Genomic DNA, 18482 nt, shown 5'->3' on the forward strand with positions numbered 1-18482 from the left:
TTGCTGTATGGTGGATCGCCGAGGTCATGTCCAGCCAGTTACCTTGAGCCATTACCAATCGACCGCTCTCCCAGCAAAAGTCATCCAAACTTCCAACAGGTACACTGTAGGGCACGATATGATCTTGCTCAAATGAACGAAACCTGATTGGCCCATGTTGTGAAGCTATATTTACCTCTACTCCATTTGTGGGGAGAAGTACGAAATGTTGGGATTTTGTGCCGTCATGATCTCTGCAGCAGCCTCTCAGAAACTCGAATTTTGCGACTAAAAAATTGGCCCTTGCACTGAGACCAGCATAAATACGTTTTTACAACACACCCAGAATTTTCCGCTACGAAAACGATGCAAAAAACACCCATCTCTGTGGTTCAAACTTCATGATGTCCCTGGGTCTTCGACAGTCACGTGACATAAGATAGTTTGTAGGAGCCGAAATAGTTGCCGCTGATATAACAGGACTCGAAATTACTTGACTCCAAGTCGACTCCATTCCTTATCTCATCTGTTCTTGCCAAAAAGTCACCTCGATACCAAGCTTATCTCTTGGAATGGCTTCAGGAATCAACTCAAGTGGCACAGTTGCTGTTTCCTTGCCAAGCAGAGAAGGAAACATGAATACCAAGCCACCAGTATGGCCTTTGGACGCTAGTGGAGCACTTACACCACCACTGCCGGCGAGATGTGACAGGAACGATCGTCTCGACGGTATCTGCTGCAAAGACTTGAAACCCGAGGATGACCGCACGCTTATTGATCCTGATATCATTCGTGATATGTAAGTAATTGTCTCGGTTTCGTCATATCGAACAGAATATTGAGATAATTCGCAGTGTCATCGGACTTTCAGATGGCCTGACAGTACCCTTTGCTCTAGCAGCGGGACTTTCATCTTTGGGCACCTCAAAATTAGTTGTCGCTGGCGGAATAGCCGAACTCATTGCTGGTGCTATCTCTATGGGCATTGGCGGCTTCTTAGCATCTTCAGCAGAGCGGGATCATTACCATTACATGCGACGCCACACGTCGTTACGGGTGCAACGGAGCTGCGTTGGAGAAATGGAAAGGGAAGTATGCGCTGTACTTGGCCCTGTAGGTGTCGACGAGCAGACATGTCATGCGGTTACCAAGTGCCTCAGGGATGTTGAATCTGAACCAGAAGTCAGTGCAAACGGTTCATCGTCAGACGAAGAAGCGCAGTTGTTGAGATGGAAAGATAAAGTCGGTCTCACACCATTTTTACTTAAATTTGGAGAGGGAATGGGTGTGTTTTGTTTTACTCACAAATACCGCTCATATTCACTGTTTTCTTTTTTTAGAGGAAATCCCGCTGCGTCGAGTATACGTTTCAGCGCTGACAATTGGTATCGGGTACTTGATTGGCGGAATCATTCCCCTTATTCCATACTTCTTTGTTCCGCAAGCGCATGTAGCGCTCGTATACTCTTCTATTGTCACAGGCATCGTTTTGTTGGTATTCGGAGCTGTGAAAGCTCGTGTTACGGGTGCTGGACAGGGTGCTGGAGGCTACATATGGGGAGCAGTCAGCACTCTATTAGTTGGCGGTACCGCTGCAGCAGCAGCTTACGCTCTTGTTGCTTGGCTGGAAGAATAGTAGCCCTTTACATCGAACTTGTACAAGTCGTTATTCCATAATATTTTGTGTTATTGATAAATACCTTTATCTTTCTTTTTACAAGCACCGCCGCCGCATCAGAGGATTGAGATCGCCGGATCGGGAATTGTTTTCTAAAATCACGTGCGAGTCCTACATCTAGTAAAATCTTGATCTTGATCATCACTAGCCGCCAAGTTAAACGCTAAAGCTATGGAGGCGTATGAAACTTATCAGACTCCTCTTTCTAGGTATTTCGCTCTTCATTGAGTCAATCTTCGTCCCGATTGACCTCTACAACAGCCGATATGCCAGCAAAGAAATGGCTCATCTCTTCTCCCCGGCAGTATGTGATCGCATCGTCTGTTACAACTCATGGCTGTTTAACTTTATAACAAGCATCGATTCAAAACATGGAGAGAGTTATGGCTCAATCTTGCGATTGCTGAAAAGCAGCTCGGACTTCCTATCCCCGATGAGGCACTCGAACAGATGAAGAGCAATTTGGTGGGTGAACAGACTGGTATTGCACCATTACGTACCTCATTTCAATACGACCAGGACCTTACTCCAGAGCAATTCGATATTGCTGCGAAGGAGGAAAAGAAACGTCGCCACGATGTCATGGCACATGTTCATACGTTCGGCCAAGTTGCACCTGCTGCCGCAGGTATCATCCAGCACGTCATGTCACTGTCATTTTCGGTCCTTTACTGAACGTACGCTCATTTCAGCCTCGGTGCAACATCGTGCTATGTGACAGAGTAAGCCTCGGGATTTCATATCCGCTGTGACTTTGACTGATATTCGATGTTAGTAATGCGGACTTGATTTTTATTCGCACAGGCTTGACTTTCCTCCTTAAATCGCTTGCTGTTGTAATCTCACGACTCTCGGCTTTTGCTGCGCAATATAGAGCACTGCCTACGCTTGGATTCACGCATTTCCAACCAGCACAGCTTACAACTGTGGGCAAACGTGCTACTTTATGGATCCAGGTACAAGGTCTAAAATATTAAACCCCTGGATGCAACTCAACACGTCTCACACACGCAGGAGCTTCTATGGGATTTGAGAAACATCAAACGGGCACGCAACGACATCGGATTCCGTGGAGTCAAAGGCACCACGGGGACACAAGCGAGCTTCTTGACCTTGTTTGACGGCGACCACGACAAGGTCGAAGAGCTGGATGAACTTGTGACAAAACTCAGCGGGTTCGACTACGCATATCCTGTTACCTCGCAGACATATTCGAGGAAAATAGATATTGACGTCCTTGCCCCTCTCGCATCCCTCGGCGCCACAGCGCACAAGATCGCGACGGATCTGCGGTTGCTAGCAAACCTCAAGGTTGTCTTATATCTTACTGATTTGATTTAACAATAATTGACGCTTATCTGTTAGGAAGTGGAAGAGCCATTCGAGTCGACGCAGATAGGGTCCTCCGCAATGGCGTATAAGCGCAACCCGATGCGCTCGGAGCGCGTGTGCAGTCTCTCGCGACATTTGATGGTCCTCCATCAAAATGCACTTATGACCTCTAGTGTACAGTGGTTCGAGCGGACGCTCGATGACAGGTAGTCCCCGATCATCAGAGGCTTGTGGGTGCATGCTGACATATGATGCCAGTGCAAACCGAAGGATAACTCTTCCTGAGGCATTCTTGACAGCTGATATAGTTCTCTCGACGCTACAAAACGTTTGTGAGGGCCTCGTGGTGTACCCAATGGTTATCGCGCGTCGGATTGCCCAGGAACTTCCGTTCATGGCAACTGAAAATATTATCATGGCTATCGTCAAGAAGGGGGGCGATAGACAAGAAGCTCATGAAAAGATCAGAGTAAATGACCTCTATAAATCATATTATTGTTGTGGCAACCATATTGATATTTTCATGATACTAGGTCCTCTCCCACGAAGCAGCACACCAAGTGAAGAACCTCGGTCTCGAGAATGATCTCATCGCACGTGTGCAAAACGACCCATACTTTAGTCCTATCCATGAGGAACTAGAGCAATTGCTAGAACCGCAAACCTTTATCGGGCGGGCACCAGAGCAGGTCGACAAATTCCTGAAGGAGTGGGTTCAACCAGCATTAGATGAGGAGGAGCTGAAAGTGGCAGTTGCGGACGGTGTTAAAGTGGAATTGAGTGTTTGACAAAGCTCTTGAGAAGTTTCATACGGGGAGCGGTGGCCACAAGAAGTCAAACAAAGCGATATTCATACATGCCTAGATCTCACTAAATTTAAGGATGAGTTTTACTCTTATGACAAGATGCCGAGATCCCGGTGCGGTGTTGGAAAAGTTGAACAACCGCTAACCGCAAGTCTGTTCACAGTAGTAAGCTGTAGCGGCGTTCTGTGTTCTTTGCCAGTTGTCCGTCTTTCTGTTGTTTTCATACAGCGCAAAGTTGTAGCAGAATACCCCAGATCCTAGCGGACGGTGAGCAATTCGTTTGAATCAGTTTTTTTCTTAGGATGGTGAATTGACGATCAACGGAATGCCAGGTGTGCCATCATCTCCCACGCCGTCGCGTGTGGTCTTCTCATTTCAAGCCTTCGAATATCAACATTCTTTGCATCTATCACCCATCCTTCGTAACTGCTGGCTAAAACTAAGGACCTGAGCCGCCGTACATACTATCAGAAGCGAGTATAGGAAGAAGCTGTGAGTCCTCCTCGTCTCTTTTAGTTATGTTCGGGCAGTCCAGCAGACCCCACGCGGCTGTGTTGTTTTTATATGTATCTGTAAACAATAACCAGCTTTCGGGTCGAACTATATACAAAGTCTGACTGCGAGCTTTACTAGTTTCTCTTCGCTCGTATGGACAGTCTTCAAATCCCAGACAGTTCTTACGCAGGTCCTTCTCGACACCATGGCGCTTCGCGTACTGTGTCTGTGTCTGTGCAGCCATCACCTGTAACCACGTCACAGTCTGCGTCACGGAGACAAAGAGCATCACACCAAGTAGTCTCTTCGCAGCAGCAACTCCAACAGCAAGCCGAAGATCAGCCCGCTTATCGCGATGTTTACTCGCACCCAGCCGCTGTGGCATACACTGCAGCACACCCAAGGCGCACGATTCCCAAGTTTGGGCCCTATATTTTACTTCAAACTGTTGGGGAAGGAGAGTTTGGGAAAGTGAAATTGGGGCTACACAGTCAATGGGGAGAAGAAGTCGCTGTCAAGCTTATACGGCGAGGCAACATTGACACCTCTGTGCGGATGTCCAAGGTCGAACGTGAAATTGAGGTTCTTCGGGTAAGAACTCCTTTCGTTCCAGAATCATGTTTATGATGCCGATAACTGTCGATCCATAGACTCTCAAGCACCCCAATATCGTTCGTTTGTACGACGTAATCGAAACGGACAAATATATCGGCATAATTCTCGAGTACGCCTCCGGCGGCGAGCTCTTTGATCATATCCTGGCTCATCGGTATCTAAAAGAGAAAGATGCTGCCAAGCTCTTCTCTCAGCTAATTTCGGGCGTGTGGTACATCCACCAAAAGAAGATCGTTCACCGTGACCTCAAGCTTGAAAATTTACTTCTCGATCGTCACCGTAATGTCATCATCACCGACTTTGGATTTGCCAATCGCTTCGAGCATCGTGCAGATGACCTCATGCAGACGAGTTGCGGTTCACCTTGTTATGCCGCTCCAGAGCTGGTGATCTCAGAAGGGCTCTATGTTGGTTCTGCCGTCGATATCTGGTCCTGTGGCGTAATATTGTATGCCATGCTCGCAGGATATCTTCCTTTCGACGATGACCCTGCTAACCCTGACGGCGATAACATTAATTTGTTATATAAATACATTGTCAACACACCCCTCTCTTTTCCCGACTACGTCTCCGCGGAAGCCAGAGATCTTCTCTCTATGATGCTGGTCCCCGATCCTACACGGCGTGCTGATCTGCGGTCCATCATGGTACATCCATGGCTATCAACGTATTCCTATCTCTTCGAGAAGACTGTGGATGACCTTGAGCACGTTGCAATGGAACAGCACCAGCAGAGGAGACTAGCGTATCAAAGGCAGATGAGGCAGGCGGCGGCAGCCGCTGCAGCCAAAGATCCTTCCAAGGTGTCGCGGACGCAGAGCGCACGGGTTGAAGGCATCCTAAACAACGCCGTCACGTCCGCATCACCGCCAAGGAGCCACTCATACAGAGACCAACCTTCCGGCCAGCCAGAGCTGATTTATGACAGTTCGGTAGACCAGTCCATTTACTCCTCGTCTTCTCCCCCAAATGCCGTTCCCGCTTCCCGGAAAGGCGCGGTTTCTGCCATCGTTATGCCGAAGACAGTACAATCGTCCAATGATGATGATCCCTTCGCACCGTCTTCGCACGCTGTTCATATTCCTGTTACCATCTCCAAGCCTGATGACACACCGTCGGTTGGAAGGAGCAGTAGAGAAGGAAGCTCTCAAGGAGCCCTATCTTCGCGTAACGGTGTTCCGTCATCCATCCAGCCAGATCCTGCAAAGAAGAAAGGGACAATTGATAGACATACGATCCAGGTCGAGTATGCCGACCACAGTACTCCGATGCCAGAGCCTGCTCCACACTTCAATCAATCTATCTCCAAGAAGGACAGCTCACAGACAGGTACCTCAGATCGCGTCATTTCCACTACAAGCATCAGCACTCCCGCAACGCAAAAGTCCAGTCGCGACTCTTCTTTCAACACGAACCCAAGACCACTTCCTGCCCCTCCCGCGACCACTACTCCTCCCTCACGAAATCAACCAGCTCAGCTGTCTTCCTCGACCTTACGCGCTGCGCAAAATCGGACACCCACTGTCTCTGTTTCTCCAGCAAGTCCCCCTATGTCTACGGAGGACAAGTCGTGTCGGTCTGTCAATACAGGCAATGGTACCAGTTCAACGGGCTCTGCCTCTAGCCGCCACCGGAAAGGTCTCTCCATCGACAAGTTCGGTTTGGGCAAGATATTCGGTACAAATGGCGAGCAAGCTGCAGTCAATGGATCCACATCCCGTGTGCCGTCGGAGAGCTCTGGTGCTGGGGCATCTTCTATCGTAGAGGAGAGGAGAGGTTCAGCGCAGAACAGCATCAGCGATGTTCCAGATTCTCGGTCCAAGTCTTCGCTCCTCAGCCCAGGGGGATCCAACACTGATGCCGAGGCAAGCAAAAAGAACCGGCGGAACACTCTTACCGTTATGGTTGAGCCCTTCAGCCGCTCGATTAAATCACTCTCAAAGAAGACACCTACTGGTGACACGCCTGTCAAGGACAACGAGAAGAGCGTTCCTCCTTCTGCTGTTACTTCACCTCAAAAGCAAACCGCTGTGTTCCCCACCCTGGGCAAGATGCAGGACGGGCCCACTGGTGATATGGCAGCTTCAACGACGAAGGCACGGAACGTCATGCAATGGTTCCGGAGGAAGAGTACCGCCAAAGCTGGCAGGGACGTACCATACGATTCTCCCGAAATGTCTGCCTCTCGTAGGACAGAGTATCCTTCACCCAGTCCTACCTCGAGAGTGGAGACCAGAAATGCGGATCTATCCAGATCACATCCTGCACATGACGTATCCTTCTCGTTCAGCAAAGCCGGACGCATGTTCTCGTCTTCGTCGTCTCCAAAAGATGTTTTGCGTATCCACCATGGCGCTGTCGACCAGACCACTATCACGACCAGGCCTCCTCCCGAAGTTATCAAACACGTGTGTCAGGTGCTTGAGGGGATGGGCATCGAGCTCAAAGCGGAGAGCGAATACAAGTACCGCTGTATCCGTGCGAAGAGGAAGAAGAGCAGTGCTATTGGCTTGGGATTCAGTGGAAGCGGTAATGGGCTAGCTGCGTTCACAATGGTTGGGTCTGCAGCATCCAACGGGGTGAGTTCAACCAGTTGACGTTGCAAATTGTTTTAATGTCAATGACCAGGTTGACAAGCGCGGATTGCCTGTCCCGTCGACGTCATCGTCGGCGGGAGGGATGCTCAAAGGTTTGCTTATGCGCAGGCAGTCTTCCCAGGTATCAGGCGTGGCGCCATCCCAAGCTTCAATAGATGATGATACTGGAGCCACGGCTTCATCGCCAGTCGACTCGCAGATGTGCACTCACGAGGCAATTTATGGCGATACTAGCCAAGATGCAGGGGATGAAGTTCGCTTCTCAATCGAATTGACACGCATAGATCGTTTGAAAGACACGTACAGCCTTGACATTCGTCGCTTGAAGGGTAATCTTAGGAGCTACAAGTTCTTGTATGACACCATCAGAGAGTGTGTCCCGCCTTTTTATTTATTTGTTGAACTTTCACTGATCCAGTTTATAGGCGTGCCGATTTACAGCGATAATTTCAGGGCTGGAACCCTACGCCATCGACACGCATCCATGCCCGCTGCTCGCCACCGATACCCTACTCGTGCTGTAATCTCCCTCTTCTTCTGAATCCCCAAGACATCCTGCCTTATGTTTCCCTTGCGTCGTTATCTGGTCTGGTTTTCATTATACTTGTGTTCATTGCTATCGTAGCTCCTTGGTTTCTGCATAAAGTCCATCCATCGCGTCAGCATCATAAAATTTCTTCTTTCTCCCCCTTTATTCCATCTTTGTTTTTGTTCCTTAGTTATAATTTGGCAAATCTCAATTCAGACTTATGCTGTACCGTATATACGATGTGTCACTCGGACCAGTCTTATTTACCCTCAAGGAATGCATAATGTACATAATTCATGCGACATACAAACGCTGAGCGCTGAGATCTTATTTACGTCATACAATCATGCTTCGATTCTTCAAGTGCTTCTAGATGCTTACTCTGCACTTCTCAACCTTTAATAGTAGGTGCGCACAAATAACTAATGAACAGCGTGTTCGGGGGTGATGGTGTCAGCACGACAACCCGAAACTACTGTGGTAGAACTGGTGTAACTCGGTGGATGTGGGAGCCAGGTAAGAAGCGGATGGAGGACTCATTGACATAACCCTTTGGCGAAAAGGGGACGTAGTCCGGCGAAGGCGCGAGGGAACCCCACGACGGATGAGGTGATTTGCTCAAGCAGATGAGTCTGTCTCAATACCAGATACAGAGCGATCTGACTGTCCTGTGGAAGCTAAATACGAACTGAATGCGACAATCGAGATTCTTGGAATGCAGGGAGGCTGTCCTCAGGCAACAAAAGGATGGTCCTGTCATAGTCGTCCACCAAATCGCCCTAGGTCGTGTGGTACGGCACGGAGGGCAGGTCACCTGGCTGCGCACTGGAGGTGGAAGTGCTTGCAGGGTCCAAGGTCAAAATATTTTCCAAACTGGTGGGCATTTGTGAATCGGTGAGGTGTTACAGCTAGAGATTAAGCGAGGAGTCGCATGCAAAATGACTCGAGAGTCTCTTGAAATATGCGACTTGATCGAGCGGCTCTTTGTGTAATCATCGGACGTGGTTTTCATTCAGGTTGTCAAGAGAGTTTGCGCGAAAGGGAAAGCGGTGAAACCTTGATATATTCTTCCATTTTCGTTGCCTTCAGTCTTCATCTCGGTAGACATGGTTGTGATGGCAGTATATAACACTGGGTTGTATATTAGCGCTTGACTTACATTGACAAATTGCAAAGAACATAACGTAAAACACTGAACAGTCCCGATGATCCTGCGCCGCCACCCAAGTTGCAGACTCCTTCGAGTCGTGACAGTGATGGTAAAAGAGTCTGACATACGCTGATAGACCAGCCTGTTCCGGTAGCGTGAACATCTTAGAAGTAAATCATCCGACTCTTGAGTTGATGAGGGCCGCCAACTTGAATGTAGATCTTGGCAAATTCTTAATTTAGGCTTTAGTGCCTTTTATAGCAAGCTATGAACCACGTGGTAGCTCTGCCAGTACTACAGCCCCTGAGTCATAATCGAATCTTCTACCAGTTCATAATGCGCATTCGATAAAACCTTTGTAGTTAGAATAATCAAAGCTACAAATCCCATGCACTTAAACAATGCTGAACGGCGCTGATACTAGGCGCGAGCAGAGCTTGTTTTCGGCGGATGCGACTGTCTGAACCAGTGGTTACCGATACTAAGCATTATCGTCTCCTCATAAGATTATGATAAACTCTTGATCGATCATCATCACACAAATATTGTAAGTACTATGTCCACGTCTTCAAGCTACTACCTGCTGCTACAAAAGAATCGCTGCGATATCAGTCACTTCGCTCGGCAGTGGGTTTCCTGAAGATTTAAATCACATCTCTGCGAGTCTTGGATATTCTGCCACACTCACTGAATTAATGTAGGCCTTGCTGGCCCCTAAGTAAGTTGTCCGTAGCATTTTTTTTTTGCCTCGTTACAAACTGCCAAGTGCATCACGACTGAGGCAGTGCCAGGACCACATCAAAATCGCTACACTTATTTGCGAAATGACTGGAAGTTTTCTGCAATACCATCCATCAAGCATAGCAATTTTGTAAAACCTCGTTCGTGATAATAATATAAAAGCCGGTCATTTTCATAGCGTCACCGGCATCCACACACCTCGAAGGAATCACTTGAACCCTTGGCAGATCATACCGCCTCAAATAAACAATGCGTTTCTCCTTCCTCATCTTTACTGTTGCGTTGACGGCATCTACTATGATGTCTGTCACAGCAAGGCAACCAACCTGTAGCCAACAGGACGAACTTTGCACAGTTGATAGCGACTGTTGCAATACCCAAGATATCTGCGGGGGTGGCCAGTGCGTGGCTGCAGACCATAACGGAGTTCCAAGGAAAAAGCCGGTGCATCATTGGTAAGTGTTTCGGCATTCGTATTGGTGCTGTTGTTGATCGAGCAATACGTAGAATGCTGCTTATTGAGAAATGAATAGAGGCGGTATTGAGTGGAAGGAGTAGATCATATGAGTGTAGGGGGTGCCTGCGTACTGTTTGGTCTGGGGTAAACTAGCCACTGTAAATCAAATACGTGCTAGTGTTTAACAGCACAGTTTGATCAGATCAAGTATAAGCAATTAGACGCACATTAATATTGACAAATTAAAGAACGTAGCTTAATATTGTCCCAAAAACCCCACCCTGTCCCATACACTGACCCGAGTTGCAGATTCCTTCGAGTCATGACGGTAATGGCAAAAGAGTTTGACATACGCTGCTCCTACACATCGACGGTCCGGCCTGTTCCCGGAGGGTATTGGCACATGACTCCGGTTCTATTAGCGTGAACATCTTACGAAGTAAAACCGTCCGAATCGCGGCCCAACTTGAATGCGTTCGGTAGATTCGGAATCTTGTCATGGATGGTCTAGAATTCAAATATGAGCGCTTTTCTCCCTTCCTCACGCACAAGCCCCACATAAGGTTATTGATCATGATCGTAGCAATGTAGCATGTTCGAAAGTCCCACGAAGTTTCGTTCTACTTGCCGCTACGGTCGTTTCAAAAGAAGTGCTGTGCCACGCGTTGTCATCATCCACGGCAGTGGGTTGCCTGAAGATATAGATTGCATCCCTACGAGTCTTAGATACCCCGGAGTTCAGCTAATGGCAACACTAAACTGTATCTCGGAAATTAATGTAGGCCTGCTGGCCGCTGGGTAAGTTGCCAGCAGCATTTTCCGGCCTGGTCACAGGCCCCCGTCGCATCACGACCGAGGCAAGACCGCACCAAAATCGTCACACTTACTTATTTACGAAATGACCAGAAGGGATAGGTTCTGCCGCGATGTCATCCATCGAGCGTAATCATTTTGCAAAACCTTTTCGTAACGATATAAAAGCCAGTCATTTTCCAACCGTCACCAGCATCCACGCACCTCGAAGAAATCACTCAAACCCTTAGCAGATTATACCACCTCACAGAAACAATGCGCTTCTTCTTCCTCACCTTTGTTGTTGCGTTGACAGCATCTATAATGTCTGTCACAGCAAGGCGACCAACCTGTAGCCAAACTGGCGCAATCTGCGTACATGATACCGACTGTTGCAATTCCAAAGATATCTGCGGGGCTGGCCGGTGCGCGACTCCTAACCAAGACGTCCCACCCTAAGAAAAGCTGACGCATTAGTGAGTGTCTGTGCATTCGTATTGGTGCTGTTGTTGATCAAACAATACGTAGAACGCTGCTGATTGGAAAGCTGAAATAGAGGCGGCGGTATTCAGTGGAAAGAGTAGATGATACGAGTGTATGAGGTACCTGCGTACTATCGTGTTTCAACGACGCCTGCGCCAATGAGCAGTAGAAACCCCTGCGCCTCGCTTAGCCGAACGTGTTGAAGCTTATTCATTTTATTTCGGAAGTGTCACGAAATAAAATGGCCAAATAAAATCGTTATTGAGTAGGGCTACAATGTATCAGTCTCGTTTGACAACGTACGCCTTTTGACAACCACCCTAAAGTCTTACTACCAATATTGTTCGGACTAATAGTTGGAGCTCGGCAAGATGGTAAAGGCTGTGATATAAATTATCAGTTGACGTGGCATTGTCACAGGTGTGAACTAACAGATTGTATCGTGAGAATTTCGAGAGGTGCCACGGTGGTTGTCCTCAGAGGCTCCGAGTCCCGACTCGTCTACAGGAGTTACATTTGCCCGGGACAGATGGGGAGGCCTTCGGACTTTGGGGCTATCCCAACAACAAGCGCAACCTCGAATATCTCAAACAGTTTCCTAGCTGTATGCATGAGTAGCAAACCATTTTCATCATCTCCCCTGCCTTGATCGGGCTGCACCACGTTCAATATCTCGCACTCTGAATATTTCATTGGAGTCTCATGACCTTGCCCATCCATGCGAAGTCTCATTTGCTACCGTCTTGCCACCTGGTGAGAATGCCATGGCCTTCACGCTTTCATCTTTATCCTCCAATTCATCCGAGACTCGAAATGAACCATTCATACATACGCGATCATCCACTGTTTACCAGGCAAGGGAAACATGCTTCTAATGGTGGTGTCCACTTTGATCTTTTGGTAAGGCATTGTCGCCAAGTTCTTGTGATCCGCAGGGGCTGGACGCTACATGTTTCGAGATTTCATTTGATAGGCGCATGACAATTTCAGGTCTTACTATCAAATTTTGTGATAATTTCTCAGCGCCCAGACGTAGCACTTGACCAGAACGAAAGCTGTGATCGAGCAGGTGTTTTCTTCCCAGAGTTGAGAGAGGGAGCCCAGGCAGAAGGTCGAGTCCCCTTTAGAAGGTGTGCCTGTAATGCTGCATCTTTGTGTTTTGCCTCACAGCTTCAGCACGGCTAAGCGATCAGATGCCCAATTCCAAGTCTTTACTTTCTCGTATGCGCAGTAAGTTCTTCGTCTCCACTAACCTCTCAGCATTGCATAGTCTTGCTATCAATTAAAATCTCCTGTATATTTTGACTGGTTTAATACGATTCTTGGTGTCTGCCCCCTGGCACTGCATTTCTGTTCGAGTGGATTACCTGACACACCATGCTATCCTCTTGTACCAAATGTACTACATATGGTTCTAGTTGTCGTCACCGCGCTGGCCAAATGGCAATCCTGCCCACACCTTCCTAGCATTTCCCCTCATTTCCCAGCTCTAGCTCCCCATAATCCGAGGAATGTGTTTCCTGACACAGTGATGATGCGTTACTTAGGGCATCTTCGCTCTCCGCCACCAGCAAGATCATCTCTCAGACATCTAACACCTCATCTGCTAAGGATGACATGATCGTCCTTTGGATGTGTCCTGGTCTCGTGCTCACAGACACAATTGACATTCTGTCATCATCAATTACTATAAAAATGTTCAACGAACGATACCACCGCGGGGTCCAATGAAGGCAGACAGGACCAGCCTTGCGCTGCCATGTCACATAAGTCCTATGTCGCAGTTCTCTCAGACATTGTTGTACATGCTATGTGCGATGCTTGTTTTGCACGTCTAAGTTGCGCCTGGAGCCTGAACAGGGCGGGCTTATACTGACAGATGCAAGCATTTACTCAATGCTTACCTCTGTCAGTGTAAGGTCGCCAGGCTTAGTTGCACCTGGAGCCTGAACAGGGCGGGCTTCCACTGCCAGATGCAAGCGTTAACCCAATGCTTAAATCTGCCAGTGTATGGTCGCCTTCATAGGACATATGCAATGTCCTGCATTACATGGTAAGTTATTACTGTACGATATGACAAATTACGATATTAACCTGCTGATAATCAGCAGAACGTTTGGGACCGCGGCACCCTTCACCTCTACCCTCGCTCCGCATCTTCAAGTTTTGACTTGATTCTGAAGATGAAGAGCGAGGATAATGATAACGAGGCATGACAGGACCGGGCTTGTGCTGATACGAGTAGACATAGGTCTTCCATATTTACCCATTTCAGCACAAGGCCGGTCCTCGTCAAATTTATGTCCTGCGGTACACTGGTAAGTCAGTGATTATACTTCACTAATATGATATGTAACATATACCTTCGCAGAACTCTAGAGCAACTATCACTATTCTATGATGCAAGATTGCCACCGGCGCGAAAGGGATCGAGTTTAAGACACCTGAAGGGCGGCTGAAACTCGATCACGCCCGTGTCGGTATACTATTTGTGGGGGTGCTCCCCAACTCCTATGAGTCAAATGGTAGGTCGAATAAAGCAAGAGCAGTGTTGAGGGGGCTGGATTTACAACTTATGCAGCCGACAGCCTTATATACGTATGGCAGGTGTGAGTGTATTTTTTTATTCATTGTTGGCTGCAACGTCTCGCCATGCTATAGAGTGAGATATTTGCGCGAACATGTTGCGGGTAAAGCACAATAGCGGTGGTCTACTGGCAACATGGGGATTTGGCAGGGGTTTCACATCGACAATGGAGCGTCATCTTTGTATGATTTAATCACAAGATTCAAAAGCTGGCTGGAAATCCCTCGACAAGATCTTAATATGTTTCATGTGTCTTTAGCCGGGTGTTGCATTGACCATCATAGGCTGATGTCAAGGTCCCGAGCGTATCCACTTACAATTTCAGACATCGATAGCAGTCGTTCAAAATTCAAATAATTGCCAAGTAATAATAACACAAAAACACTGAGACACCAAGTAACCTCGAACGAATAACATGTAGTCTGATTTACTATTGCCTGTTGCAAGAACTGAATTACTATGCCCGTGAGTTGATGATTCAGGAAAAATATGACAAATCGATAAGTCGATAGAAAACGGGGTACGCAAGTCTCCAGTAAGTTTCATATGGTCTCTGTCGCATGCACGGGGGATTTCAATAGCGCTTTCTTCTGCTTCACTACACAGAGGGAGACGGATTACCACGTTCACCAATGATAATTGTAACTGGGCAGGTCGATTAACATTGTTCTCGTTCGATTAAGATGACATCGAGCGGTCCTTCATTTCCACCGCGAGTTATTGCGGACCAATTCGTCAATAAAAAGGGCCAACATACTTATGCACATGCAGCGTTGATGCGGACTAGCCTCCTTGTAGGAATAGATAATGTACATAGTTTCCGAAGCAAAATTATTGAAATCTCAGCTATATCATCATCAAATTCCCCTCAACAGCTGCGTCTCCAAATACTCCCTCTTTAGTAGGCATTGGTGAACCACTAATGAATGGTGTTAGAGGTGACAATGGTGGCGAAACGGGCAACATATGATGGTGTTCGGAGTCTGTCATTGACCTGTTGCCCGTCGCAGAGTTGAACATTGGTGTCTGGTAAGCTGACATGTTGCCAAACTGCCATTGAGAAGACGCTGGACTGATCCCTAGACTTAGCGGTGTCCAATCTTCATACAGACTATGGCGCTGTTGCTCCTCGGGAGTCACGGGAGACGACGGGAACCTGAGGTTAGGCGACTCTCTGAAGTCCGATGGCGAATAAGGTAACGAGGGAAACATTCCCTCCATGCAACCGTTTCTTTCTCTGTTGTTTTTCTCTTCCCTGGTTAGCAGGGCAGGATCGATCTGGTTAACGTGTAAGTCCTGTGCAAAAACTGGGCTCGACAGTTGTAGGCGCTGCAGTTCAGGGGGGAGCGAGTCTGAAATATTTTCGGGCCACAGAGCGGCCAATTTGTACTGGTCATCTTTCATGTTGTCCCGGTAGGCTTCTGCTAGAGACGGCAAATCACCTGGCTTCGCATCAGAATGACTACACAGACTCGCGAGGTCCAAGGTCAATGGGTCTAAGCCGGTGTGAATTTGCCTCAAATGCATGCCAGTGAGGTCTTGTAGTGCTGAATCTAGCAAGGGTGGTCGGGGACGCATGGGTAGCTTAGGACTCTGCAGGTACAAAGACGGTGAAGGGGTGGACGGAGGGTCGATGAAACGGGCGACATTTTCGGTCTGATCGAGTGGACCTCCAGAAAACCGCCAACCTGTTTCAGGAGAACCTGACTGGCACAGCAAACCTTGGGATTCCTCCTCCTTAAGCTTGTGAGTGGACATCTTCCCCTGGACTAGTGCAATAAGCTCCGGGTTCCCGCTCCGTTTGAAGGTACACGTAGGACAAGCTTTGACGAACTGCGCAGTAAGCTCTTTCGGGACCCATGAGTAGTGCTGGCGGATGACAGCGCAAGTTTTGTCCCGACCGCCGTGGTTGGACTCTTCGTGGCAGTAACAAAAGAGTTCATATAGCTGCTCCTGAACGGCGACTGGTCTGTTCTCATGGAGGATGACAACTGCCAGTGCCTCACAGTCATCGTTTTCTCTGTCGGGTGTGCTGAGCGTGAACATCTTGCGAACCCAGAAGCGAAACTGTGGTGTCCCAATAGAGCATGCATCCGGTTGATGTAGTACGTCCCAGATTTTATCGAACATGCACTGAGATATGAGGGCCTTGTCACGTTTCCGCGGGGACAGGGACTGCAGGTATGCCATCTCTAGACGTTTGTACTGAGTGTATGTAGGAAATCCAGGTTTGTCCGCTATATTCAAGATTGGTGAGGGAGGGCATTCATCACCGTTTTGGTCATCGGAAAGTGCAGGGCTGGAAGAATGCAGGATGCCAGCTCGCCGCTCATATGGCTTTGATTCAGGACGAGTACGAGATTTTCGCTTTCGTGAGACAGTAGGCATGAAAAAAATGATTTGTGTTGTAGGTTCAAGGGACGTGAAGCAGCTGTGGAGGGATGGTGGAAAATATGGCACAGATATAAATAAGCCAGCGGCTGACCGTGACGCGACCTCTCACGTGATCAGAAATCAATCCAAGCGTATATCTATAACGACGGAGCGATTTGCAATATGGTGTCGACTCGCAGGGCCTAACACTGCAACGTGCAGTGCTCGACCTTCGAACAGACGTTTTTGCACATGGGAAACTATACACTGCGATATCGAGAGTACGCAGTCGTCGTGATATCAGAACATTGTGGTCCGCGTCCAATGAGGAAAAAGAGACCGCGAACATTACTTACAATTGTTTGTTGCTATAACAGATCAACCATGCCCGTCCGCAGGCGAGCGGACTGCTTGTTGTATATAAAACCAATTCGCGAATTGTACCCTTTCTTGATATCTGTGCCAGCCGCCCGGCCAGATTGAAGCGGAGTTCAATTCCAAATCAGGAAGATGTGAGTCAGCTTGGAAGTCACGCGTCACGACTCACGCCCAGTGAGTACTCACACACACGCACGACGACTGCGCCAGCCCCTAGCTCGTCTAGACTCGTAACTAGTCTGATTGTGCGTCAATTTGAGATGGTGAGAATTTATTGACGTAGTCAGACTGGTCGAACTCAGAGTGATTTGGCAGGCCAAGCGAGGAATTTGAAATTTGGCAGATGCCGATATGCCGCTTTGGGTAGCATTATGATCGGGACTACCACGGTGCGGCACGACCGCTGAGCACCAGGTCTAATATAGCTCGTCGACATTCACCGCGACGACCACGCACCCGGCGGGGCCATGTATGTCGTCACTCTCTTTGCGGGACTCTCCAATGAAGCCGAACTCGCAGGCCTGTTATATTTGTCTTTAACCCGCTTCGTTAACTCAGCCAGTATGATCAAAGATGACATCCTCCTTCCTCAGCCTTACGGAATTTCTACCTCCTTGGCGCCTCATTTTCTACCACCCAGCACCACCAGATTTCTAGGCGAATCTTTTGGTCTCTCTCAACATAGGAAACAGCAAGCGGGAGGCGGCGGGTGGTATACCGTAGGCGTTACAAGTTGACTCATATCGTCCCGATTTGGAATTGAACTCCGCTTCAATCTGGCCGGGCGGCTGGCACACCCCCAGACAGGACCCAGACAGGACCCATAATAGACTCTACGTAGACTAGACCTAGAGTTTCCATAAACCTTACATTCACGTGACAGAAGTCTCGAAATAAGCAAAGAATGTGACTGGCGGTTAACCGCCGTTACGATCAGAGTGAAAATCGACAATTTAGAGGCAGATATACGTAGATACAAATCGAAAAAATATCAGCCAGGCCTATGATTCATGAAATCTATCGATCCCTTTCGCCAAAATGTGTCTTTTCTAACATCACCAAAAGTTGAAGTTATTTCCACATCTTTATGTCAGTTTAAACTTCCAATATTTTCTTCACATTTGGTACGACATCAAAACATTCCCTAAATATCGATCAGTGTAAGATTCATGTGACCCCGTTGATCAACCGAGCAGAAAACCATTTGTACTAACTTGTGCGCAGTTCCATCAACCATATTGCAACGATGTGAAAGTAGAATCGTGGCTCACTGGCGCTTTAGGAACATAAAAAGGCAAACTACCTCACTGGTGAGTTATGTGGTTGAATACAGGATGCAAACCAGTCATACGCAGAGTTTTTGAGGGCAGTGCTCGCAAGTTGCAAAATGAAAGCATAAATGAGGACATCCTCCAACGTGGGCGTCAGCATCGGCATCAGCGTTGATGGGCTTGGCACATATTGATGCTGTCAGAGTAGCAACAACAGCG

General features: G+C 48.0%; 4 protein-coding genes across 4 annotated transcripts; 3 read left to right on the plus strand and 1 right to left on the minus strand.

The window, feature by feature from the left end:
* The first annotated feature begins 398 nt into the window (after positions 1-398).
* EDB93DRAFT_1173533 (VIT family-domain-containing protein) lies at positions 399-1733 on the plus strand. The gene is made up of 3 exons (XM_041450422.1): positions 399-778; positions 834-1264; positions 1320-1733. Exons 1-3 carry the CDS (start codon positions 552-554, stop codon positions 1613-1615), a joined length of 954 nt encoding a protein of 317 aa, XP_041303296.1. The 5' UTR covers positions 399-551; the 3' UTR covers positions 1616-1733.
* A 56-nt stretch (positions 1734-1789) lies between these two features.
* Positions 1790-3887, plus strand: EDB93DRAFT_1173537 (L-Aspartase-like protein). Its single transcript, XM_041450423.1, has 10 exons — positions 1790-1866; positions 1919-1961; positions 2015-2122; positions 2177-2295; positions 2350-2379; positions 2433-2613; positions 2672-2968; positions 3023-3195; positions 3248-3458; positions 3523-3887. The coding sequence occupies exons 1-10, from the start codon at positions 1829-1831 to the stop codon at positions 3775-3777; spliced, it is 1455 nt and encodes a 484-aa protein (XP_041303297.1). The 5' UTR covers positions 1790-1828; the 3' UTR covers positions 3778-3887.
* A 73-nt stretch (positions 3888-3960) lies between these two features.
* Positions 3961-8371, plus strand: EDB93DRAFT_1173540 (Pkinase-domain-containing protein). Its single transcript, XM_041450424.1, has 6 exons — positions 3961-4062; positions 4128-4287; positions 4429-4881; positions 4941-7484; positions 7534-7874; positions 7928-8371. Exons 3-6 carry the CDS (start codon positions 4444-4446, stop codon positions 7947-7949), a joined length of 3345 nt encoding a protein of 1114 aa, XP_041303298.1. The 5' UTR covers positions 3961-4062; positions 4128-4287; positions 4429-4443; the 3' UTR covers positions 7950-8371.
* A 6716-nt stretch (positions 8372-15087) lies between these two features.
* EDB93DRAFT_1254705 (uncharacterized protein) lies at positions 15088-16629 on the minus strand (the record flags this gene model as incomplete). Its single annotated transcript, XM_041453664.1, has 1 exon — positions 15088-16629. The coding sequence occupies one exon, from the start codon at positions 16627-16629 to the stop codon at positions 15088-15090; it is 1542 nt and encodes a 513-aa protein (XP_041303299.1).
* Positions 16630-18482: the final 1853 nt, after the last annotated feature.

This window comes from Suillus bovinus (assembly GCF_016758785.1).
Source record: "Suillus bovinus strain UH-Sbo-P2 chromosome Unknown EDB93scaffold_78, whole genome shotgun sequence".
Lineage (NCBI taxonomy): Eukaryota > Fungi > Basidiomycota > Agaricomycetes > Boletales > Suillaceae > Suillus > Suillus bovinus.